The 27827-nt window shown below is 34.1% G+C and overlaps 1 protein-coding gene across 2 annotated transcripts in view; it reads right to left on the minus strand.

Moving 5' to 3' along the window:
* Positions 1-27827, minus strand: part of CADM2 (cell adhesion molecule 2) — a 249991-nt gene that overhangs the window by 123746 nt on the left and 98418 nt on the right. For both annotated transcript variants that reach the window (XM_068545629.1, XM_068545631.1), the window contains one exon: positions 10832-11002. In XM_068545629.1, the coding sequence (XP_068401730.1) occupies positions 10832-11002 (171 nt within the window). The remainder of the gene's footprint in view (positions 1-10831; positions 11003-27827) is intronic.

The following is a 27827-nucleotide window of genomic DNA, read 5'->3' on the forward strand; positions in this document are numbered from 1 at the left end:
ATTAGGCAGCATAAAAGAAAACTGAAAAGGCATTTTGAAGGGCAGGATAAAACTTTCTGCACTTAATGATCATTTAAATCACTGGCCTAGTTCCTGAAAATATAAACAAAATTTTCCCTTTTAAAAAGAAATGCAAAGTTTACCCTTAGTATATTACTAGAGATTTAAAATTATCCTACCTTGCAATTATAATATAAAAACATTGGATTCTTTTACAAACTTAAGATACATTATGAAATTATATGTATTATATTTCCTGTATTTTGACAAATCTTGCTACTTTGGCATTCTATGAATTACTTCACTATCAATTCATTCCTAACTCTTCAATTATTCCCAACTATTTCAAAAGGAATGACATAATAAGAAAATGGAAGTATGATTAAATCATATAGAGTGGTGGTGTCCAATACAGTAACAACCAGTCACATGTGGCTATTTAAATTTAAATGTAAATTGATTAAAATTAAATAAAATTCAAACTGCAGTTCCTTAGTCAGAAGATCCACATTGCAAATGCTGAGCAGCTATATGTAGCTAGCTATTGGCTACTATTTTGGGACAGATATAGAGCATTTCCATCATCACGGTAAGTTCTTTTAGACAGTGCTAGTGTGGAAAGATTATGCAAGAGTGATATAAATCATCACTGTTGCCAATCCCTATTTACTTATCCAAATCATCACTGTTGCACAGGTTATACATTTTCTTTCATGGTGGTAGGAAAGAAGTCTGGAAATAAAACACCATCATTGTAGCTTTGTTTGGTTGTTTGTTGGTTGTTTAGCTTTCATGCTCTCAGTTGAGAATTAAGAATCTTTCATTTTCTGATTATAATTGCAAGAAGGGAATAGTCAGAGGAAGATATCTCAAAATTATTAGATAAGACAATAAACACAAAGAGAAAATAGAAGTCACGAATCTAGTGAAAATGGTGAAACAGAAGTCATCACTTATTCTAGATCAATTTTAGTAAACTCAAAAATCAATAAGTGAAAAATTCGTTTATAAGGAAAAAAAAGGAAGAATTTCATCACATAATATTTTGCAACATGATTTTGCTAAAAAGAATATATGACAATACTCTTTCATCTTTGATAATTTCTGTGCATAAGAATTTATACAGTTTACAAGTAGAAAAATGTAGGTATTTGATGATAAAGAAATTAAAACATTCATTTTTAAAAATTTAATTAGTGCTTATAAACCTAAAAATGCAAATGTTTTACAATTTTGGAAAAAAGATATTTTTACTCCCTTCGAAAAAATTATGAACCATCAAAGTTTTTTAAAGTATTACATTCTGACAATGCAGGTGCAGGAAGAACCAGAAGCAATGATAAATACAACACATTAAGAATGCATTTGAAATCTGAACTCCGTATTTACAATATGGATATGTTCCAGGATCATGCATGACACTTGTTGCCCATTTTGGGTAGATATATCATCAAACCCAGAAAAATATGAAATAGAAATTCAGGTTTGCTATATTTAAATTCTTATTAAAAGTCTAATAAAGTTGTTTTACACTATCCCTTTCTCCTTTATTATTACATCTACACATTATTCAAAAAATAACTTAAAAACTTAAAAAAAAAAACCCTAAGAATAAAATGTCTATTAGACCCAGGTGATGAATGGTAATTACATTCTTTCCTGATCTTATCAAGGATTAATGCAATACAGTTTAACATATTTATTGATTATATTTGTCTTAATTACAAATGTAATCAAATTCATAATAATTTGTAATTACAAATTTACAAATATGAACAAAATTCCTGAAGATGAAAAATAAACTCTGAGAACTGATACTACCTGACTTTAAGACTTAGCATAAAGCTCCAGTAATCAAGAGAGTGTGGTATTGGTGAAAAAATAAACAAATAGATCAATGGAACAGAATAGAGGGCCAGAAAGAACCTTACATAAATATAGTCAGCTGACTTTTAGTGAAGGAGCAAAGGCAGTTCAATGAAGAAAGGACAGTGTTTTTAACAAATGGCACTGGAACAACTGGTCATCCATATGCAAAGACATGGATCTAAACATAGACTTGACATCTTTCACAATAATTAATTCTAAATGCATCATAGATCAAAATGTAAAATGCAAAACTATAAAACTTCTAGAAGATAACATAGGAAAAAACTAGGTGACCTTGAGTTTGGTTTTACACTTTTTAGATATAACACCAACAGCATAATCTATGGAAAAAAAAAACTGATAAGCTAGAATTCATTAAAATTAAATGTTTGCTCTTGAGAAAAATCACTGTTAAAAGAATGAAAAGACAAGGGGGGAAGTATGTGCAAAGGACATATCTGACAAATGACTGGTATCCAAGATGCATGAAAACCTCTTAAAATGCAACAATAATAAAAAAAAAAAAAAACCAATTAAAAAATTTCCAAAGATCTAAGCAGACACCTCAACAAATACACACGAATGGAAAATAAGCATACGAAAAGATGCTCAGCATGAAATATCATTATTGAATTGCAAATTAAAACAATAAGGAGATACCACTATACACTATTTACAGTGGCCAAAATCTGAAACATTGACAACACCAAATGCACCAAAAGGACACCAAAAGGTGTCCAAACACCTTTGGTGTCCAAACACCTTTTGGTGTCCAACACCAAAAGGGTGTGGAGTAACAGGAACTCTCATTCACTGCTGGTGGGAATGCAGAATGGTTCAGCCACCCTAGAGGATAGTGTGCAGTTTCTTACAAACTAAACATGGTCTTCCCATAATAAGACATATAGTATAAGGTAAACATATTTCTTTTTATGGTCACTTTATCAGTCTTTTGCTAAAATGTGGTTTAATTTAAATTCAAATGACTTTTTTACTCGAAGGAGTTGAAAACTTATGTTTACACATAAACATAAGTGCTTTCTGATGCTTTCTGTGCTTTCTGATGCTTTCTGTGCTTTCTGATCAATTTTTCTGTTAACTAAAAACTTCTTTAAAAAATAAACCCTATTGATTAAAAAAAAAAAGTCTATTGAACCCAGATCGTAAATAGTAAAGACAATCTTTGCTGATATATTAAGAGCTAATACAATAAAGTTTAATATATCAATTGATTACAGTCGTTTTCTAACCATATGTTTTTCTCTTAGAAAAATGTGTGTGTGTGTGTGTGTGTGTGTGTGTGTGTGTATTATAGTTCATTCAGAAAATAGAACTAGAACAATCTGAAAGTATTGGGATATTAAATATGCAGTCTCTTTGAAAATAATCAGCTTTTAACTATCTTTTAAAAACAGATTTATAAAATGGAATTAGTTTTTAAATTGAAAGGTTAAAATACTAGATAGTAATAATTTATGTTTATTCTCTCAATATTAGGTTTTACTTGCCAAAATCATTTCTGTCTCATTTGATTATCCAGTTTTTATTCTCTATTAAAATGACTCAAAATTATCTTCAAAAGATACATTGACATCTGTACTATATATAGATCACATCATTTGGGAACTATTTTTGACTGTCTTTTTGTGAAATTAATTTGCATGCTTAAAATAATGTTAAAACTTCTAAAAAGTTTCATAAATACGTATTTTATAAACTTGATTAAGAAAGACCACTTGAGAGTATATTACTTTAATCTACGAATTTGTTAATTTTTAAACTTGAGAATCTACTCACAAACATATACACGCCTCTTCAGTGGGCTTTAATAACACAAAAAATGTTATTTCTATTAATAATACAAACTTTACAGTAACATTTTGAATCCCTGCCCTTAGATCACTTAAAATATTTGGTGATCCAATTACTTTTAATATTTTGATACTGCAGGGACTAAATAAAATATTCCTATCATATATAAAAGAAGACAAATTAACTCATGACCAACATGTGCCAGTAATACATTACTATGGGTAATATAATAAATGAATGTATTTTCCTTGAAAAAGTTGAAAAATAGAGGTTGGGATCTCAAATAGAGGTTGTACATTAGGCCACCTTTCTTAATGTAGTTAAATGTATTTTTTGTTAAGCAACATAGATCACTTCATGATTCTAGTATGTACACATTTCACGAGCTTTGTGAAATATTTTGGGCTCTATTAAAAATACTTCCAAGGCATCCTCGTGTATAAATGTGGCATTTTGTTACCTAAAAGAACCATTTATTTTAATTTGGAAATTTTAATCTAAAGATAGTTTTCATTTCACCTTTCCTGGTTCCTTTTATATCCTGTGCCTCTGGACCATAGAAAATTTGTGGTAGACAAAATAATTAGAAAATCAGCATTTTACAAATGAGATGCCACATGAGTGAGATATGTTATTTTAAAATGCGACTTGTAGCATTCACCTTTATGTGTAATAAACCTATATGGCCTGAAAAATTTAATCAAGTGCTTTCTATAATAAATAGAAAAGTAGTGGAAGCATAGTTGATACAACTAACACAGGACAATTTAGAAGACGCTGACCTGGGCTAAAGAGGTATACAGGTTTGTGTAGGGAGGATTGAGCAGGTGGGAATTAATTATCTTTTATAAATTAAAAAGGACAAATGCCAAAATCTGCACTTAATGAAGAATCTCTGCCTACATTTGAAAATATTTCTGTTCTGTATCATGTATATCTATAGTGGAAATGAAGTTATAAACAAAATAATAAGAAGCCTCCAAACCCATCTGTATTGAATCTCTTCTGTTATACACAGAATTTTATTTTTTACTCTATTTTATTGAAACAAGTAGAACCAAAGGTAGACTGATAAAGTACATTAGATGGTCCAGAAAGGTAGTAGACATGTACAGTCAAGAATTCAGTTCCTCTAGGCACAAAGTAATTCCGTCTAAAAGAGCAAAACAAGAAAGGAATCTCTTTAGAAATACATTTTTTAACATAATATGTTAAAGAGAGACTGGATTAATTGTATTATTTATTTGCACGTTAACTAGAATGAAAATAAAAGCCTCAAGACGGCAAAGATCGGGACTGTAAATTGACCATTTAACTCCTTATATTATCATAGTAATGAATCCAGGAGCGTTCTGGTTATTAAAGGTATATAATGCGTTTCTTATTTTTAGTCATTAACCTAATTGATCTCATCTAAAACACACAATTTCAACACTGCAGCTTCCAAAGTCACTCCCTCCCTCCGTTTCTTTTTTTTTCTTACCAGTTGCTCGCACTGAATTTGTTTAGGCTCACAAGCAGGTTCTCTTCTATAACTTATTTTAACTATGTATTGTTTTAAAAGTTGATGATGTGCATGTATAGTTACTTATTTTATAGGCAAAGCATGGCACTGTTACACAATAGAAATACTAAACAAATATTACTGATAGCACAAGATTTCATGATTTGATGATTATATATAAAATGTACCTTACAACACACATACATATACAGTTAAAATTTGGGTTCTTATTTATCCTTACTGGCAGTTCAGTGCCACAGTACCAAAATGCTTTCTCAGAACACTCATTATGCTGAAATATTTTACTAATCTGTCTCTTGTATTTTCCTTTTCAATAACAGTTGATTTTTATGTAATTTTGTCAATGTCACCCATAGAAAATGAATATTTAATTATTTTTTTCTTTTCTGTGTTTTGTACATAGTCCTTTCTGTTAGTGGAGATACAATATTCTTACTGAGAATCAAATAAAATCTGACTTATACAATCTGTTCATCTAAAAATTAAATCAGACAAATAAAAAGTTATTATTTTAAAGGGATTTGTGTAAAAACAGGAAGATGAATTGGAATTTCCATCTAAAAAAAAATAGCTTTTTCCAGTGCTCAGGTGCAAAGTATGCTATTACCTATTATTTGATATTTGCAAGTATTTGTGGTTCACAGTGAAAAATATACATTTTCTTAAATTTCAAGTTTAAAGAAACTCTCTTCCATCACAGTGACATTAAAATTTAAGATTAATATTTTATAAGGAAATGAATGTTGCTGTGATATATTGTATAGGCTGAGTCCTACTAAACTGTATATCACAGGGTAACAGAGTTAAAACATTTAGCCCTAGAAACATAACTCCTCCTCCAATTTGTTCTCATCATGCTCCTTAGCACTATGTGTTTAACCCTTATGTCTTGTTTCTCATCAAACTTGCCTTTCCACAATAACACAGGATTTTTATTTCAGGTGTAGTCATAACTTCCCATTATTGTGGGGATATATACTTACTCTTGTCAGTCACCACAGAAAACAATGGCATCTCTTCTGCTCTGGGGGTCCAAAAAGCTGTTCCTCTATTTGGGCCAGTCTTTGCAGTTACTCATAATAGGAACATTGCAAAATCATGTGGAATCCTAAATTTATGTCCCATAAATTCTAGACTAACCACTTTTTTCCTTTTCCAATTCTTCTTTCTATTTTCCCCCACCTGCATCCATGGAATTTCCACATCATACATACTGCAATGTGCATTTATGTGGAGCCATGATCTGTTGAGATCCTTTTATCACTATTCTTAGGTGTTTATGAAGACCATACCCAATTTGATCACTTTGCTCTAATTTTGACTCAAACTGGTACTGAATGTCCCTCTCCACTTTCCATTCCTCAATTCACCCCTGGGGAATGTTCTGCATCCCTAAAGGAACATTAAGTATTATTATCAGTTAGTTTTAGTTAACTTCACATACTTGAATGATGGTATGCTAAATGCTAGGAAAAATAATTTATATAGATCTGGTCTCTGCCTTCTAGCCATTTACATATTAAACCATGATAGAATGAGTTGTTATTTTTAATTGGCCATCAAGTATAACATTTTTCATGTAAAGCTTTATAAAAATTGTCTTTCTCCATGAAGTTTGCTTAATAATGCACACTGAAATATGGTGAACAGCTAAAAATGCTCAGAAAGAATATATTTGTAATAGTTCCATTTTGGACTCCCGAGAAAGTGAAAATAACTTTGGAAGCTAACAACTGGCATCTTATAGCTAGGCTGAAATAGGCTCAACAGACATAAACGATTCTCTAGAATCTAAACAATAATCAGATAAGGCCACTCTATGCCTGTGGGGTGGAATGAGAAAAGGCAAGTTTATTCCATAACCAGGTCTAAAAGGGGACACAGACCAAGATGTTCAGCAACTACATAAATTAGCATGATTAACCACACATCTTTATAATAGCAAATCTAATTCTGTTTTAATATTTGTGCTTTGTAGGTAAAAGTTACCAACATACACATCACTGAATTGCCCCCAATCCTGACAGCATCTTATTCAGAACCTTCTTCACAATATTTAGAACAAACCCAAATTCTCTAACAAGTCTCTCCTAACTCTTTCTTACCTACACCCAGAGATTCGTCTGGTATGCTGTCTTCTGTGCCATAGCAAACTAAATAAACCCAATTTTGCTAGACTACTGGTAGGTTTCCGGTGCTCTCTGGCTGGTGATCTTTAATATTCCTTATGACTTGATTTTTATTATTTTTCTTTTATTATATATTGAAAATTACAGTTGAATTAGTAATCAAAGATTATTTTTAAACAGTCTTATTTGGCTTTATATATAAGTAAAAAAAAGTTTAAATTAAAATGCTGGTGATCTGGGTCCTCTGGACACATCAAATTACATAATTTTTCATATTTGAAAGACATTGATTAAATAAAAAGAAATAGAAAAGAAATGTTGCTATAGACTGAATGTTAATGTTTGCCCAAAGTTCATATGCTGAAACCTAATCCCCAATGTGATAATATTAGGAGGTAGGGACTTTGGAAGATCATGACCGGGATTAGTACCCTTACGAAAGAGACCGCAGACACTCCTTAGCCCCTTCTGCTGCATGTGGACATAGAAGATGGCCAGCTATGAGCCAGAGTGAGGGTCCTCACCAGACACTGAATGTGCCTCCTCCTTGATCTTGAATGTTTGGCCCCCAGGACAGTGAGAAATAGATTTCTGTTGCTTACAAACCACCCAGCCTATGGTGTTTTTGTTACAGCAGCCTGAACCTGAGGCAGGAGATAGATGGGCCCCAGGGCAAGCAGCTGGAGTTTGTTCTCTGTGGACAGAAACTCCAAAATATCAATAGCAGGACAATCGAGAGAAGAGGCTGGGCCCTGCCCAGATAAGAGATAAAAGACCACATATTCCTCATACTCGAAATCAAGGAGACCTCCCCTACTACACATGTGCAGAAAGGCTCCCTGGAGGTCAAAAAGGGAGGGGGTGCCACCTCAGAGTAAGTGATGTCACTACCCATAGGCCTCTTCGCTAGAACCCATCTTGGCTAAGAGATGCGCATGCACACAGGAGGACCCTGAGATATACCAAATACAGACGCAGAACTAGGCAAAGCAAGATGATTGGTCAAAGGAAACCCAGAAGAAATGCCCCATAAAAGTGATTCAAACTACCATGACGGCACGACTCTCTGAGTCCACCCATGTGTCTATCCACATGTACTATACTCTTTTTCCTCCGAATAAATACTTTACTTGCTTCACTACTTTCCATCTCTGTGGAAATTCATTTCTACACAGCTGAAGGGCCAGGGCCTTGTCACTGGTCACTGGTCCCTGGTGGTTTGGTGGCTAGGATTCAGTGCTCTCACTGCCGTTGCCTGACCTCAATCTCTGGCCAGGAACCAAAATCCTGCTTCAAGCCACTGCAGGACAAGGCCACCCGAGATCTAACCAACTAAGAAAGAAGACAGTTGATATTTATTGAAGGCTTACTGAATGCCATAAACTTGTCTAGTTTGGTCCTCACAGAAATTAATTCTCTAGTTTATAATCAAAGCTCAAGCAGTTTCAGTAATTGTCGCAAGGTCTCACTGCAAATAAATGTTGAAATTTGGAAATAATCTCAGTTTGGGCTCTAAAATATGTTTGTCTTCAAATCTGTTTCAATGAGAACAGGAAGGAAATTAATGAAAGTAATCTAATATAATTGAAAGTATTCTTAAAATTTTAATAATTTAATAACTACTAAACTAAGAATAATTAAAATACAACAAACAACAACTAAAAATAATGATCCGATTGATATTTTCTCTATTAAAAAGTAAAAAAAAAAAAAAAAGGCTGGTCCTCCTGGTACTTCTCTGATCTTTTCTCATGATACTCTCTACTTTCCACTCTACCCTGGTCTCACTGATACCCTTGCTGCTTCTAGAAACATAAAAACAACACACATGTTCCTATCTCAGGGCCTTTGTACTTGTTCTTCCCTGTGAATTGTATGTATATACTTTGTTTGAATATTTAAACATATTAATTTAGCTAAAATATTATTTTATTTAAATATTCATTTAAATATATATATAATGTAATATATTAAAGTATAAATAATATATTATATAATATATTCATTTAAATATTTATAACATTATAATATATTTAAATGATATATTAATATGTAATATTATTATATAGTATGTAATGATATAATTTAATGTGATACTATATGTGATAAAATATATATTTATATATAAATGCATTAAATATATATGTTAATACTAATACACACACACACACATTCACTATCCTTGACTTCCATTCTAACTTCACTCCTTATCACCTCCCTGCTTTATTTTTTTCCTACAGACTTAATACATAGCATGCTATATGTTGTATTTATTCATTTTGCTTTTCAGTCACTCCTACCTAGAGTGGATGTTATAAAGGAACTGGAGTTTGTTGCTGTTGGTGGTAGTGGTGATTTTGACACTTGGAGACAATCTCAGTTTGTTTTGTTAAAGTTGTCCTTTTTTGGTCACCTCTGTAACCCCAGTGCCCAAAAGAATGCCTGTTTCATAGTAGGTACTCAATACATTCTTGTTGAACAAATAAATGAAAACAGACTACAATGAGGCCTATTAGAAGACTAATATGTAGAGTTAACATTTTAAGGTTCAATGTAATTTCGCATCACACACAAATCTAAACTTGAACTATAATTTATCACAGATAACAAACTCAACAAAAAAATCTCTAATATTGGAAAAAGTCAAGTAATAGGATTCAGAAATATAATTCTTTGTACTCTACTCTTTTCAACTTTATGTTACATATTTCAATTCATTCATTTTCATTTTGATAAATATTTATAGATCATCTGCTATATCCCAAGGACATTGCTAAGTATGAAAGCGTAATGATTATAAGTCAACCATTTGCTAGTTGTGTGAACTTGGCCAAGTGACTCAACCACTATAATCTTCAGTGTCCTTATCCATAAACTGCAAGTAAAGAGAGCAGTAACTATTCATCAGGCTATTATGCTGATGCCCTAACATGAGATAACATGAGTTGAGATAATGCCAGCAAAGAATTCAGCACTGCCTGGGCTCACTGGAGTCATCCAATTTATGTTCTTATCATTTGTGAACAATAGTGATGTTGATAAAGAAAACATAATAGATATGCCCCTGTGTTCACAAAGACTTAGCATATTTTAAAAAATAGAAAAAAGAAAATAGTATAATTTTAAAAGAACAGATGGTAAGCCACGTTTGCATACAATAACATTACAGTTAGAAAGTTCATCAAGGCTTTTTCAGATTTCCACTTCTCACTGATTCTGCCAAAATTACTGCTCTTCCTGGCCAACATTTGGAAGATAATTAGGAGTTTTAACCTTCTGATATCTTCTTTCTTTTTCTTCCTTGTCAAGAATGATAATCAACCAAGGACTCCTTTCCTTTGAATGTGATTAATACTAATGAGGTCAATTTTACTTCATTTGGCTATAGATTTTGCTGCACATTTGCTATAACTTCAGAAAATTTTTGAAATGATTTTAAATGTAGATGCAGAGATTTGGCGCCAAGGTAAAGAGTTATGGAGTAGCGTTTACTTACAGTGTATTTCTAGCACCTGCATGGCCACCTGAGGGGTGGCATTGAGAGATTCATGGTCTACTCTGCAGATGACCGCCACGCCATCGTCGCTTCGGTCCACTCGGAAGTCCAGTGTGCTGCTGACCGTGAAAGTCTTGCGATTTGCATCTTCTTCCTTTAAATATTTTACATCTGAAAATAAAATATAAAATTTTAAATTCTGTGAAGTTCTCTTTCAAAATGTAGCAGGTTTCATTTACTCAAGACACACTGGAAGCCTCTTCTCCCGATCTTTACCCAATTTTAAAAAGCAAATATTTGTTAGTTTCACATTTAATCCATTTCGTTTTGAGTAAACAGAAATAAAACTCCTTCAGAAATACATTTTAAAAGTTAAATACAGAAATAAAAGGGCAGGTCACAGCACTTTTTTTTTTTATACTCCATTTGAAAAATCAGGCCATTTTACAATATTAATCTCTTTTCTTTAGGTTTAAGTTTTACTAAAAGATAATCTTAATTCTCTGAACCACAAGCACAATTGAGAAGAGCAAATTCACAACCATCTGGGTATGCCTAAAAGGAAGTACAGTGTATCTGAGCTATGATTTTAACATGAACACTGTGAGGTGAACATAATTGCTAAAGAATACCTAAGATGAGAAAGTTGTCATCTTTGGTAAGGAAGGAGAGCAGTCATGTGAACATTTTGAATGTTTAAATATCTATCTACCTATCTATATATATTTGCAATGAAATTTCTATTGAGATAAATGCTCTTCACTTAGCTGAAGAATTCATTTCAGCCTGAATGAGAATACTTTCCTCAAGATGTGAATTCACTTACCAATACTTAAACTTACTGTGCATGATTCAGATTCATCATTAAATGGTGCACTTAGGGATTATTTGTTCTCTGTGGAAAAGGGATTTAATAATATTTTCATTTAATTTGAAATTTCTCAAGTCTAAAGTAGCTGATGAGAAGAGGGCAATTGTAATGGCTTAGAAATCAAGATAACAGGCTAAGGTTAAGATATCTTTTAACAAGATCTTAAATATAGTTGAGGGAGAAAGCTGTTCGAATTTCTTAGCATTTCATTTCAAATGAAAAATGATACTTTTTATGAAAAGACTTCTTTTGCATAAAATGCATAAAATATTTGATTGTAGCATGTATTAAATATTTTTAAAATATTTAAAAATATATCAATGATAAGAAATTAATGTAAGTTCAGCTTCTCCATTGTGCTCTATGCAAAGATTTCACTTGGAAAATAATATCGAATCTCATGTATTTGATGGGTAGATATTTGCATGGTCCATTGGGTTTTACTTATTTCCAGAGAAGAATGTCTTTACCTTATTGATTTTAAAAATAAAATAAATATTAGTAAAGAATAAAACTAGATAAATGTCACATGTCTTATTTTGAAACTATATGTTTATGACTGTGTTCAGAAATTAGAAAACTAATTATCTAATTAAGATTTTTACCACAAAAATATTTATGTAATTTAGGCAGTTTTGAGACTAAGAAAAATTTCTAACATTTGGAAAGGGGGGAAAGAATATAAAAATCACAACTCCATCTTTTAACTATAAATTAATCATACAGGATACAGGGCTTTCCATCAACATGTGTCTTATGAAATATCTCATTTTTGTTAACTAAAGTCATTTCTGAGATTTTTGCATTTGAAAATTAGATTCAACTTCAGTTAAAAAAATATTAGAGTAAAAGATGAAATGATCTCCTTTCAGTCAAAACATGTCAGGATAACATAGATGCATTTATAGTTCTCTGCTATATTAAAAAAAAATGAGGTTTTCTTACTTTTCAATGTCTCATATATTTATACAAAATGTTGCCTCATTTTTATATTTTATATCCTTTCCTATAAATCTATGTCCAGTGTTTTCTTGTTCATAGCTCTAAGCAGTGGCAGGGTAAGAAAATTTAGATCTCTTGACAAACCACTTTTATATTATACAATATATAAGAAATTATTCCAAAATATCACTGCTAATTGTTTAATTTTAATAACAGCTGCATTTTAAGAACCCACACATCTGCTTCCTTTAGCTGTTTCCTTTACAAAAGTATCATTTTATGTAATATTAATTGGACACATAAAATCTGAGAGCAATTGTATATAACATAAAATATTAAAAGCATCATTCAAATGAAATAAACAAAAGTATAATTTGTTGCTTTTAATATTAGCTTATGTGACAGCTTATAGGGTTACTAGAAGGCATAAGATGAACAGGAAAAAGCACTGAGAAGAGCCAATCATAGTATCTTTCCCCACATTTCATGCTGACCTCCTCCCCCCCAAACAGGAAACAGTACTTAAAATTTATTTTTATTTTGCTTTCTAGCTTTATAAAATAACTGATGCATTCCACAGTTACAGAATCAACAGAAATTTCTTTATATTGCATAGCTGATTTGCTGATTCCATGTTCTGTCTTGTTTTAGAGAGTTTCCATTTTTTTCTTCTTTGGCAAGTCACACCATTACTTCATCACATTGTGATCTAGAGCAGTGTTCCTCAAAATGGAATGTTCATCTGAATCACCTTTGGACCTTGTTAAAATGCAGATTCTGATTCAATAGTTGTGCGGTAGAGCCTGAAGGTCTGCTGCTGGCCCAAAGACATATTTTGAAGAGCAAGGGTATAATGTATACATCAACATCATAGGTGATATGACCAAAAGTGAGTGAATATTGGGATTAACTTTACTCAACTTTCTCTCTCTTTTTATTGCCACTCTCCATAAGCTTACATTCTACTTTTACTATTTCCACATATATTTCTTCCTTTTATTTACATTTTTCAAAATACGCATGTCATGTATTATATAATGTGTTGGTACAATGGTCGGCAAAAGCAAAACGTATGAGCAAACAATAAACAGAGGAATTTGTAAGATTACATTCATCATAATCCTTGAAGTCACTCTATCTTTTTCCAAAGGAGATTCTGGACATTTAAGAGATTGCTCTTAAGTAATCAGAACTGTGGTTGCTTTTGGTGGGTGGTTGCAAAAGGTCTCATTATACTACTGTGTTTACATTGCATGTGTTAGAAATTTTCTGTAATAAAAATGTTTCTAAACATCTGCCTGGGAGAATTCCTCAAGTATGCTTCTCAACAAAAGTTATTTTCCTGAACACTTCTTGGTGAAGTCTCAAAGTAAAGATTTTGTATCAATTTTTATATTATGTATCTTTATCAGACAAAATGTATAATAGCAATATTTGTTGCTATATCAATAGCAACAGTAGCAATATCTGTTTATATTTGGGATTTTAGATCTTTTATCTCACTAAGAGCTAAGGTATGAAGAAAAATGGCAGATATAATTGTGAGTTAGACTGCTGGAGCCCCCTAAATTAACACATTTAAAAACCAGAGTTTGGGATTAAAGTATACACACTATACTATATGTAAAATAGATAACCAACAAGGACCTACTGTATAGCACAGGGAAATATATTCAATATCCTATAATAATGGAAAAGAATGTAAAAAAAGAATATACATATTTATCTTTATATATGTATAACTGAATGACTTTGCTGTACACCTGAAACTAACACAACATTGTAAGTCAACTATATTTCAATAAACATTTTAAAATTAAATAAATAAATAAAAACCCTAAGTTAACTACAGAACAAAGCAAAGAGTTATCTGGACGTTTTTACAACCAAATCTTTTCATAAAATATCAGATCTCAGGAGATATCTCTATATCCATCTTTCCAGATTTATAATATTAGGTTTATCTGCCTCTATATCTGTAGTTTCTGGCCACCTTTGTACTAGACTTTTAGAAGGAAAATCCTCTAAGGTGAGGTTTCTTCAGAAGTTACCTTGTCTCCACAATGGTTCTAATCACCTTGAGCAGTGTAATCTGAACTTTTGTGACATTTTTGCTTTCTGCACTTAGGTGATTTTGATCCCCTTTGAACAGATCCAGAATGAAGATACTCCCATTTTTATAAAGGGAAATCTTGTCCTGTGTCCTTGGTAGCCCTCTCTATCAGACCTGCACCTAAAGAGGGCCAGTTTCCTTTAATCCATTGCAAAGCCTATACGCCACACTGGGAACAAGGCAGGGATTTATTTATTTATTTTTATTTTTAAAAAAATGTATTTATTTAGTTTTAGCTGTGTTGGGTCTTCGTTGCTGTGCGCAGGCTTTCTCTAGTTGCGGTGAGCGGGGCCTACTCTTCGTTGAGGTGCTCAGGCTTCTTACTGCGGTGGCTTCTCTTGTTGCAGAGCACCGGCTCTAAGTGTGCGGGCTTCAGTAGTTGCAGCACGCGGGCTCAGTAGTTGTGGCTCGCGGGCTCTAAAGTGCAGGCTCAGTAGTTGTGGCGCACGGGTTTAGTTGCTCTGCAGCATGTGGGATCTTTTGGACCAGGGCTCGAACCCGTGTCCCCTTCATTGGCAGGCGGATTCTTAACCACTGCGCCACCAGGGAAGTCCCAATGCAGGGATTTAAATACAGCTTCTGCCTTGTTGCCAGTACTGGAAGGATCATACCTTCTCATAATTTGGAGATATCTCTTGGGAATTATGCAGGATATTATGTGACTTCCCCTGAACTATTTGGGCCTTTAATTCTCTGGCCATGAGCAAAGCTACAGGGTCTCTGTGTATACACCAGACATCGCTGCTTATATTGAGCATGAACTCTTCTACTATTTTCAGCGTCTGGATTTGTAAGTGATTTTGAAGAATCAGATGACAGTTTCAACAGGAGAATTCAAGAAATTTATTCTGAATCCATATCACTGATATTAATGGTACTTTAATTGTTTTGCACCATTGTTAGTAAGCTGAATGCAGGTCCTCTTGCCATACAGAAGAGAATATGTGACCTTTAAATGAGATAACTTGGCTTTATGGCCAAAAATTTGGAACAAACATATTGGACAAATGGATATGTTACGTGATTCTTGTTTAAAAGAAGTTTTATAGATCAAAATTTCTAAAAGTAAATGCATCATTTTTAGAAGATAACCAGCTTTCGCATCATTTAAAAAGATTGACATAAAGTAACTATGTCTAGTTAACTTAGTAACCTAGACATATTTTAAAACCAGTTTGTCTTGAAGGGATTGTTGGGAAATTTTTTTCTTAAGCTTAAGAGTACTACAGGATTTAATTTTTTAAACATCATTATTGGAGTATAATTGCTTTACAATGGTGTGTTAGTTTCTGCTGTATAACAAAGTGAATCAGCTATACATAGACATACATCCCCATATCGCCTCCCTCTTGCATCTCCTTCCCACCCTCCCTATCCCACCCCTCTAGGTGGACACAAAGCACCACCGAGCTGATCTCCCTGTGCTATGCAGCTGCTTCCCACTAGCTATCTATTTTACATTTGGTAATGTATATATGTCTATGCCACTCTCTCACTTCGTCCCAGCTTACCCTTCCCCCTCCCCGTGTCCTCAAGTCCATTCTCTATGTCTGCGTCTTTCACCTGTCCTGCCCCCTAGGTTCTTCAGAACCATTTTGTTTTTTTTTTTTTTTAGATTCCATATATATGTGTTAGCATACGGTATTTGTTTTTCTCTTTCTGACTTACTTCACTCTGTACGACACTCTCTAGGTCCATCCACCAAGCTACAAATAACTCAATTTTGTTTCTTTTTATGGCTGAGTAATATTCCATTGTATATATGTGCCACATCTTCTTTATCCATTCATATGTCAATGGACACTTAGCTTGCTTCCATGTCCTGGCTATAGTAAATAGAGCTGCAATGAACATCATGGTACACGACTCTTTTTGAGTTATGGTTTTCTCAGGGTATATGCCCAGTAGTGGGATTACTGGGTCATATGGTAGTTCTATTTTTAGTTTTTTGAGGAACCTCCATAATGTTCTCCATAGTGGCTGTATCAATTTACATTCCCACTACCAGTGCAAGAGGGTTCCCTCTTCTCCACACCCTCTCCAGCACTTAGTGTTTATAGATATTTTGATGATGGCCATTTTGACGGGTGTGAGGTGATACCTCATTGTAGTTTTGATTTGCATTTCTCTAATGATTAGTGATGTTGAGCATCCTTTCATGTGTTTGTTGGCAATCTGTATATCTTCTTTGGAGAAATGTCTAGGTCTTCGGCCCATTTTTGGATTGGGTTGTTTGTTTTTTTGATTCTGAGCTGCATGAGCTGCCTGTATATTTTGGAGATTAATCCTTTGTCAGTTGCTTCATTTGCAAATATTTTCTCCCATTCTGAGGGTTGTCTTTTCATCTTGTTTACGGTTTCCTTTGCTGTGCAAAAGCTTTTAACTTTCATTAGGTCCCATTTGTTTATTTTTGTTTTTATTTCCATTGCTCTAGGAGGTGGGTCAAAAAGATTCTTGCTGTGATTTATGTCATAGAGTGTTCTGCCTATATCTTCCTCTAAGAGTTTGATAGTGTCTGGCCTTACATTTAGCTCTTTAATTCATTTTGAGTTTACTTTTGTGTATGGTGTCAGGGAGTGTTCTAATTTCATTCTTTTACATGTAGCTGTCCAGTTTTTCCCAGCACCAATTATTGAAGAGGCTGTCTTCTCTCCATTATATATTCTTGCCTCCTTTATCAACGATAAGGTGACCATATGTGCATGGGTTTATCTTTGGCTTTCTATCCTGTCCCATTGATCTATATTTCTGTTTTTCTGCCAGTACCATACTGTCTTGATTACTGTTGGTTTGTAGTATAGTCTGAAGTCAGGGAGCCTTATTCCTTCAGCTCTGTTTTTCTTTCTCAAGATTGCTTTAGTTATTTGGGTTCTTTTGTGTTTCCATACAAGTTGTGAAATTTTTTGTTATAGTTCTGTGAAAAATGCCAGTGGTAGTATGAGAGGGATTGTGCTGAATCTGTAGATTGCTTTGGGTAGTATCGCCATTTTCACAATGTTGATTCTTCCAATCCAAGAATATTGTATATCTCTTCATCTGTTTGTATCATCTTTAATTTCTTTCATCAGTGTCTTGTAGTTTTCTGCATACAGGTCTTTCGTATCCTTAGGCAGGTTTATTCCTAGGTATTTTATTCTTTTTGTCGCAATGGTAAATGGGAGTGTTTTCTTAATTTCTCTTTCAGATTTTTCATCATTACTGTATAGGAATGCAAGAGATTTCTGTGCATTAATTTTGTATCCTGCTACTTTACCAAATTCATTGATTAGCTCTAGTACTTTTCTGGTAGTCTTTTTAGGATTCTCTATGTATAGTATCATGTCATCTGCAAACAGTGACAGCTTTACTTCTTCTTTCTGATTTGGATTCCTTTTATTTCTTTTTCTTCTCTGATTGCTGTGGCTAAAACTTCCAAAACTATGTTGAATAATAGTGGTGAGAGTGGGCAACCTTGTCTTGTTCCTGATCTTAGAGGAAATGGTTTCAGTTTTTCACCATTGAGAACGATGTTGGCTGTGGGTTTGTCATATATGGGCTTTATTATGTTGAGGTAAGTTCCCTCTATGCCTACTTTCTGGGGGCTTTTATCATAAATGGGTGCACCTATTGAGATGATCATACGGTTTTTCTCGTTCAGTTTGTTAATATGGTTTATCACATTGATTGATTTACATATTTTGAAGAATCCTTGCATTCCTGGGATAAACCCCACTTGATCATGGTGTATGACCCTTTTAATGTGCTGTTGGATTCTGTTTGCTAGTAGTGTGTTGAGGATTTTTGCATCTATGTTCATCAGTGATATTGGCCTGTAGTCTTCTTGTGTGTGTGTGGCATCTTTGTCTGGTTTTGGTATCAGGGTGATGGTGGCCTCATAGTATGAGTTTGGGAGTGTTCCTCCTCTGCTATATTTTGGAAGAGTTTGAGAAGGATAGGTGTTAGCTCTTCTCTAAATGTTTGATAGGTCTTCTCTAAATGTTTGACAGAATTCGCCTGTGAAGCCATCTGGTTCTGGGCTTCTGTTTGTTGGAAGATTTTTAATCACAGTTTCAATTTCATTACTTGTGATTGATCTGTTTTTTCTTTCTATTTCTTCCTGGTTCAGTCTCAGAAGGTTGTGCTTTTCTAAGAATTTGTCCATTTCTTCCAGGTTGTCCATTTTATTGGCATAGAGTTGCTTGTAGTAATCTCTCATGATCCTTTGTATTTCTGCAGTGTCAGTTGTTACTCCTCCTTTTTCATTTCTAATGCTATTGATTTGTCTTCTCCCTTTTTTTCTTGATGAGTCTGGCTAAGTGTTTATCAATTTTGTTTATCTTCTCAAAGAACCAGCTTTTAGTTTTACTGATCTTTGCTATCTTTTCGTCATTTCTTTTTCATTTATTTCAGATCTGATCTTTATGATTTCTTTCCTTCTGCTAACTGTGGGTTTTTTTTCTTCGTTCTCTATTTGCTTTAGGTGTAAGGTTAGGTTGTTTATTTGAGATGTTCCTTGTTTCTTGAGGTACGATTGTATTGCTATAAACTTCCCTCTTCGAACTGCTTTTACTGCATCCCTTAGGTTTTGGGTCATCATGTTTCCATTGTCATTTGTTTTTAGGTATTTCTTGATTTCCTCTTTGATTTCTTCAGTGATCTCTTGGTTATTTAGTTGTGTATTGTTTAGCTTCCATGTGTCTGTATTTTTTACAGATTTTTTTCCTGTAATTGATATCTAGTCTCATGGTGTTGTGGTCAGAAAAGATATTTGATACGATTTCAATTTTCTTAAATTTACCAAGGCTTGATTTGTGACCCAAGATGTAATCTATCCTGGAGAATGTTCCATGAGCACTTGAGAAGAAAGTGTAATCTGCTGTTTTTGGATGGAATGTCCTATAAATATCAATTACGTCCATCTTGTTTAATGTATCATTTAAAGCTTCTGTTTCCTTATTTATTTTCATTTTGGATGATCTGTCCATTGTGAAAGTGGGGTGTTAAAGCCCCCTACTATGATTGTGTTACTGTCGATTTCCCCTTTTATGGCTGTTAGCATTTGCCTTATGTATTGAGGTACTCCTATGCTGGGGGCATAAATATTTACAATTGTTATACCTTCTTCTTGGATTGATCCCTTGAGCAATATGTAGTGTCCTTGTAATAGTGTTTATTTTAAAGTCCATTTTGTCTGATATGAGAATTGCTACTCCAGCTTTCTTTTGATTTCCATTTGCATATCTTTTTCCATCCCCTCACTTTCAGTCTGTAGGTGTCCCTAGGTCTGAAGTGGGTCTTTTGTAGACAGCATATGTATGGGTCTTGCTTTTGTATCCATTCAGCCAGTCTTTTGGTTGGAGCATTTAATCCATTTACATTTAAAGTAGTTATCAATATGCATGTTCCTATTACCATTTTCTTAATTGTTTTGAGTTTGTTATTGTAAGTCTTTTCCTTCTCTTGTGTTTCCTGCCTAGAGAAGTTCCTTTAGCATTTGTTGTAAAGCTGGTTTGGTGGTGCTGAATTCTCTTCGCTTTTGCTTATCTGTAAAGCTTTTAATTTCTCTGTCGAATCTGAATGAGATCCTTGTGGGTAGAGTAATCTTGGTTGTAGGTTTTTCCCTGTCATCACTTTAAATATGTCCTACCACTCCCTTCTGGCTTGCAGCGTTTCTGCTGAAAGATCAGCTGTACCCTATGGGGTTTCCCTTGTATGTTAATTGTTGCTTTTCCCTTGCTGCTTTTAATATTTTTTTTTGGAATTTAATTTTTGATTGTTTGATTAATATGTGTCTTGGCGTGTTTCTCCTTGGATTTATCCTGTATGGGACTCTCTGTGCTTCCTGGACTTGATTGACTATTTCCTTACCCATATGAAGGAAGTTTTCAACTATAATCTCTTCAAATATTTTCTCAGTCCCTTTTTATTTCTCTTCTTCTTCTGGGACCCCTATAATTCGAATGTTGGTGTGTTTCATGTTGTCCAGAGGTCTCTGAGGCTGTCCTCAATTCTTTTCATTCTTTTTTCTTTATTCTGCTCTGTGGTAGTTATTTCCACTCCTTTATCTTCCAGGTCACTTATCCGTTCTTCTGCCTCAGTTATTCTGTTATTGATTCCTTCTAGGGAATTTTAAATTTCATTTATTGTGTTGTTCTCATTGTTTGTTTGCTCTTTAGTTCTTCTAGGTCCTTGGTAAATGTTTCTTGTATTTTCTCCATTCTATTTCCAAGATTTTGGATCATCTTTACTATCAGTACTCTGAATTCTTTTTCATGTAGACTGCCTACTTCCTCTTCATTTGTTTGGTCTGGTGGGTTTTTACCTTGCTCCTTCATCTGCTGTGTATTTCTCTGTCTTCTCATTTTGCTTAACTTACTGTGTTTGGGAATCTCTGTTTTGCAGGCTGCAGGATTGTAGTTCCCGTTGTTTTTGTTGTCTGCTCCGAGTGGGTAACGTTGGTTCAGTGGGTTGTGTAGGCTTCCTGTTGGAGGGGAGTGGTGCCTGTGTTCTGGTGGATAAGGCTGGATCTTGTCTTTCTGGTGGGCAGGACCATGTCTGGTGGTGTGTTTTGGGGTGTCTGTGAACTTATTTTGATTTTCGCAGCCTCTCTGCTAATGGGTGGGTTTGTGTTCCTGTCTTGCTAGTTGTTTGGCATAGGGTGTCCAGCACTGTAGCTTGCTGGTCGTTGAGTGGAGCTGGGTCTTAGAGTTGAGATGGACATCTCTGGGAGAGCTTTCACTGTTTGATATTACGTGGGGTCGGGAGGTCTCTGGTGGACCAATGTCCTGAACTTGGCTCTCCCACCTCAGAGGCTCAGGTCTGACACCCAGCCAGAGCACCAAGATGCTGTCATCCACACAGCTCAGAAGAAAAGGGAGAAAAAGAAAGAAAGAAAGAAAGAAAATAAATAAATAAATAAAATAAAATAAAGCTATTAAAATAGAGAAAAATTATTAAAAATTAAAACAATTAAAAATTAATAAAAAAAAGAGAGAAGAAGAGAGCAACCAAACCAAAAAACAAATCCACCAGTGATAACAAGTGCTAAAAACTATACTAGAAAAAAATAAATAAACAAAAAAACAAAAAAGGACAGTCAGAACCCTAGGACAAATGGCAAAAGCAAAGCCATACAGACAAAATCACACAAAAAAGCATACACATACACACTCACAAAAAGAGAAAAAAAACATACATATATATATAAATTAAAAAAAGGAAGAGAGCAACCAAATCAATAACCTACCAATGATAATAAGGTCTAAATACTAAACTAAGATAAACAGAAAACCAGAAACAAATTAGATGCAGAAAGCAAACCCCAAGTCTACAGTTGTTCCCAAAGTCCACCGCCTCAATTTTGGGATTATTCGTTGTCTATTCAGGTATTCCAGAGATGCAGGGTACATCAAGTTGATTGTGGAGATTTAATCCTCTGCTCTTGAAGCTGCTGGGAGAGATTTCCCTTTCTCTTCTTTGTTCGCACAGGTCCTGGGGTTCAGCTTTGGATTTGGCCCTGCCTCTGCGTGTAGGTTGCCTGAGGGCATCTTTTGGGAAGTCTGAGGTCTTCTGCCAGTGTTCTGTAGTAATTGTTCCTCATGTAGATGTAGTTTTGATGTGTTTGTGGGGAGGAAGGTGATCTACCTTCTTGAAGGTGCCCCCTCAATAATTTAATTAAATTTTAAATGTTTTTTACTAACCGATTGACAGTTATTTTCTGGAAGAGATGAGAAATTACTGCTAAGCTTGCTGCTGAACAATATGACAGAAGTTTTCTATGGCATTTGAATGCTTTAGACGCCTTCTCTCTCAACTTTGAAAACGTAAAGTCAGCTGGAAGAAGGCAAAGTGGTTGTGAGGTGTAGGAGCGGAGATGGGCAGGAGGAGAAATCTTGCTGCCAAAGCAGAAGCATTAACAAAGGTGCAAAGCAAGACTTTTTACAAATCATCTTTATTTAATATTCAAGGTAAGCAGTTGATTTTGTATCTGCTTTAAACTTTCTCCAGACCAAAAATACTGAGGCCATGTCTTACATGGTAGAACTTTAATCTCCACTTTCATTTGTTCACTGGAGGAGACCTCAGAACAAATTCTTGAGGCAAATTTCATTAGTGCCTATGAGTATTCCTTCATGTAACTCCAATCTGATAGGGGTAGACTTTTATAAATCCTTTTCATAACATTCCACTTTTATAAGAATGTGCCACTCATAATCCTGATTTGTAAAGCTATGGCTCTACCATTAACTAGCAATACAAAATAATTATTTCACTTGACAAGGAATTTTATTGAAACTCAGTTCTTGTTAATAGATTTCAAAAGCTCAGATGAGTAAAATAACATTTATGGAGGATTGATGAAGGGGTATTTATGGAGGATTGACTAAGGGGGCATGATTCTCTTTTTCAATTTTTCAGCCAAAGTAGAAGGTTAGAGTTTTTATCAATTTTCTCTTAAATGTTATTCCACAGGTCTATGTTCAGAGGTGCTACAAGGACTCACTGTATGAACCTTGCTGTATTTACCCTATGGCCAAATCATTTCAATATAGACACTTCTGTCTAAAACATGTGAACTCAGAGAGGAATTCTCTTCTCTCTTGACTCTCAGTACCAGGAAATGTTAGATCTCTTTGTACAAATGGTTTGTGAACATAGTAATTAACTGATCATGTCTCTCTTTTTGTACTAGCTAAAGAGTACTAATAAAATTTTGTGATTCACTGCTGGCAAATGTGAAAGTCTTTGTAAGAAGAATTTGCTTACTGATCTCACTTTAGGTTCCATCTTACATTTCTACATTAATTTAGCTGTCGTATCATATTCAATATCCTTACCTTTTATGTTAATCAGTGTTTTTTGTATTTACACAAATCCTTCTAGAACATGATGAGTTACGAGTCACTCTCCCTCAGAAACACTGGACCTAGTTCAGTCACTGCTTGATGGCTCAGGAAAATTTAAACATCTTAATACAAAATACCTATCAAGATTTAATACCTTAGAAGAGCACTAAGAAGTATATTGCTCAGTTCAGTAGAATCATCCGTAAGGAGCAGAGTCATCTCCTTTGAAAATTACTGAATTAAAGTCTTAGATCACTTTCACCCAAGTGCTTAATTAATTCTACATTTAATTATATATTTATATTTATTTAGCTCTGTATTTAGTGGTGTGCACCTAAGAAGAACACCAAGAACTGGTTTGCTCAGTCCAGGAGAGTATCAAGTAAAGAAGAGACTCACCACCTTTAAAAATTATTAAAGTAAAGTCTTGAGAACACTTTAACCCAAATGATTCACTTATTCGCCATATAATCTCCATGGTACCTTGAGCTCGTACCATGTGTTTGACACCATGCCAGATTCTGCCTGTCAAAAGTTAAATGAAGAAAGGAATCCCAGTCTGGTGAGAGAGACAGATATGCAACTATATTATTTAAATATTTTTAAAACTATTAGCATGTTCAAAATACCAAAGAGAATAATAGTTTAAAGATTAACAATATCAGATAGCGTCTCTGAAACTCACCTCATCAGATATCTCTTTTGAAAAAAGTATGGGAGATAGACTATTTAGGAGAAAAATGGTTACTCGGGAGATTAGTTACTAATTGTGATAGCTCAAGAGAGAGATTAGCTTGTTCTCAAGAAAATCTTCTTAATTTTATTATCACATTCTTTGAATATTCAGTAGCATATGAATATTACTTATTATTTCTGTACCACTAATGTAATGAGCTAAAAAGGAGTTTTTGTCAGTTTCAACAAGGTTTCCCTCTTTCTGACTTACGCAGCTTGTTCATGAGCTGTGAGGTATATCCTGCATAACTTGTGGAATTTATCTTGGGCACTTTGGGCTTAGTTTATACCCTATCAATTGTTCATGAATAAAACCCAAAAAGGAAGTAGGGTAGGGAGGAAATATCAGCACTTCCCATATTTAATCCCAGAGCACAATATTTTATTAGACACTCCTTAATATTTTACATCTAACAGAATTACAGTCATAAAATCTAAAAATTATATCAATATGTGAAAATAAGTTTGTAACCCTCTATAGTGTCTGTACTTGATGAATTTGAATTCATGGTGTTTGCCATAACCAGATTTGCCTTTTAAGAGTAAATCCCTCTGCTATGTAATTTCTTTGGTAGACATTCCTTGCCCAGAAATCGCCATGCTCTGTAGCATGTGACTTCAGTAAGATGTGATTAAACCTGAAGAGGTACCTGACCCCCAGTTGCCTAATCTCCAGGGTGGAAAGCATGAAACTTTAACCCCAAACAGAACGAATGTAGTTAACTAGCCTGTTTCAGAATCTCTATCATATATCTTAATGTGATTTAAAACCCTGAAGAGTTCAAAGAAATTGAAGTAAAAACACATGCTTGAGCACACACATGTATACACACGTACACACACACACACACACAGAGGCACATGTATATCCTACAGCTAATTCTCAGAAAGCCATGATTTAGCCAATCTAATGAGAGAGCACGATTCATGATGTAGAGAAAAGGTGTGCAAAACAGAGGAAGAAGCAGATAGCTGGGTGTACTTATAGACAAAAAGAAGCTAAGTCACTATGAAGCCAGTCAATCAGTGAACTGTTTATATCCAGGGAATAACCTTTATGGCTATAAAGGTTCCGTTGTGCTCCTTTCACTTGGCAATGGTCAGGAAAACCTTACAATAACCTCTTTTCACTTGAGAGTAGGTTGAGTGAACCTCAGTGCCATTAGCCAAACGTTTAGACATGAGAAGTCAACTTTCACTTGTAACTGCTCCTAAGAAAAGATTTTATATTTTGTGCACTACATCCTTAGGCTGAATCAAAAGATAATACCATGTGACTGGGAAAAAAAAAAAAAAAACCTGACTCTGAGCCTGATGCCTCAGGGTAGTCACTATACTTGTGTAGATTATAATGTCCTTCCTTCTACTGAAGATTGAAAGATTGATTTTCTATTGAAAAAGGTGTTTTATTGTAGGCCCAAAAGATGATAAAAGATGGCAGAAAATTTTTAAAAAGCCCATCCATTAGAGTAAACTCTATAAGAAACTAAAACATACCTATCCATTTGAGTAAATTCTATAAGCAGCAGGCAAGTGTGGCTCCTTTGAAACACCTGTGATGATGCAATTTTCTAGTCATCAAACAATTTATTTTATAAAATCTTGTAGCATTCAGCACATGTAAGAAAAAATAAACCTGCCCCTCATCAACCTCTTGTGAAAATGATTCATTTGCATCAGTAAAACATCTGTAATATAAAATTAGCTTTCTGAATACACTGCTTCTCTCTCTCTCTCATAGTTTTGTTGATTATTTTTCAACAGGTTATCTTGTTTTCTGAGCAACATATCACTTTTAAATTCCAACTATCCACTGGGATGTTCATAAGGTTCAATACCATTCACATGTTCATAAAATTCATAAATAAATAACTATTTTTTCATTTTTTCTTCTATTATTCTTCTCCCTTCTTATCTCTGATCTCTTTTGGCTTTTATTGATCAAAGAATTAAATAATCATTTTTAGAAAGATCAGATTCATAAATTTCATAAAATATCTTCCTGGGTCCCAGGAAGATCATTTGCTAAAGATGATGGGGACAAGACCTTCTCTCCTCACATGCCACAAAAACCATAAAGAATTGCATTTCCATGAAGAATCTAAAGCTAATGAATGGGAGAGGCATCTGTCTTAGCACATGAAGAAGCCATAAAGTATCTTTTGGAAATAACCTGAGGAGAATTTGAACAGTGATTGAGTCCCTCCATTAGCAGATGTGAGCTAAAAAGCTAGTACATTTGAATATTTATGTTATTATAATCTCAAGATTGTTTTCTGGCTGATGATTTCTGGATGAGTGAGATTTGCACTTGCTTTAACCCTTAAGTTAAAAACGTTGTTTAATAAAGAATGTTACAAGAGACAAGGAAGGACACTACATAATGATCAAGGGACCAATCCAAGAAGAAGATATAACAATTATAAATATATATGCACCCAACATAGGAGCACTTCAATATATAAGGCAACTGCTAACAGCTATAAAAGAGGAAATCAAGAGTAACACAATAATAGTGGGGGACTTTAACACCTCACTTGCACCAATGGACAGATCATCCAAAATGAAAATAAATAAGGAAACAGAAGCTTTAAATGACACAATAGACCAGATAGATTTAATTGATATTTATAGGATATTCCATCCAAAAACAGCAAATTACACTTTCTTCTCAAGTGCACAGGGGAAATTCTCCAGGATAGATCACATCTTGGGTCACAAATCAAGCCTCAGTAAATTTAAGAAAACTGAAATCATATCAAGCATCTTTTCTGACCACAACGCTATGAGATTAGAAATGAATTACAGGGAAAAAAACGTAAAAAACACAAACACATGGAGGCTAAACAATACGTTATTAAATAACCAAGAGATCACTGAAGAAATCAAAGAGGAAATCAAAAAATACCTAGAGACAAATGACAATGAAAACACGATGATCCAAAACCTATGGGACACAGCAAAAGCAGTTCTAAGACGGAAGTTTATAGCTATACAAGCCTACCTCAAGAAACAAGAAAAATCTCAAGTAAACAATCTAACCTTAGACCTAAAGGAACTAGAGAAAGAAGAACAAACAAAACCCAAAGTTAGTAGAAGGAAAGAAATCATAAAGATCAGAGCAGAAATAAACGAAACAGAAACAAACAAAACAATAGCAAAGATCAATAAAACTAAAAGCTGGTTCTTTGAGAATATAAACAAAATTGATAAACCATTAGCCAGACTCATCAAGAAAAAGAGGGACAGGACTCAAATCAATAAAATTAGAAACGAAAAGGAGAAGTTACAACAGACACCGCAGAAATACAAAGCATCCTTAGAGACTACTACAAGCAACTATATGCCAATAAAATGGACAACCTGGAAGAAATGGACAAATTCTTAGAAAGGTATAACCTTCCAAGACTGAACCAGGAAGAAACAGAAAATATGAACAGACCAAACACAAGCAATGAAATTGAAACTGTGATTAAAAATCTTCCAACAAACAAAAGTCCAGGACCAGAT

Source organism: Eschrichtius robustus, chromosome 6 (assembly GCF_028021215.1).
Source record: "Eschrichtius robustus isolate mEscRob2 chromosome 6, mEscRob2.pri, whole genome shotgun sequence".
NCBI classification, from domain to species: Eukaryota; Metazoa; Chordata; class Mammalia; order Artiodactyla; family Eschrichtiidae; genus Eschrichtius; species Eschrichtius robustus.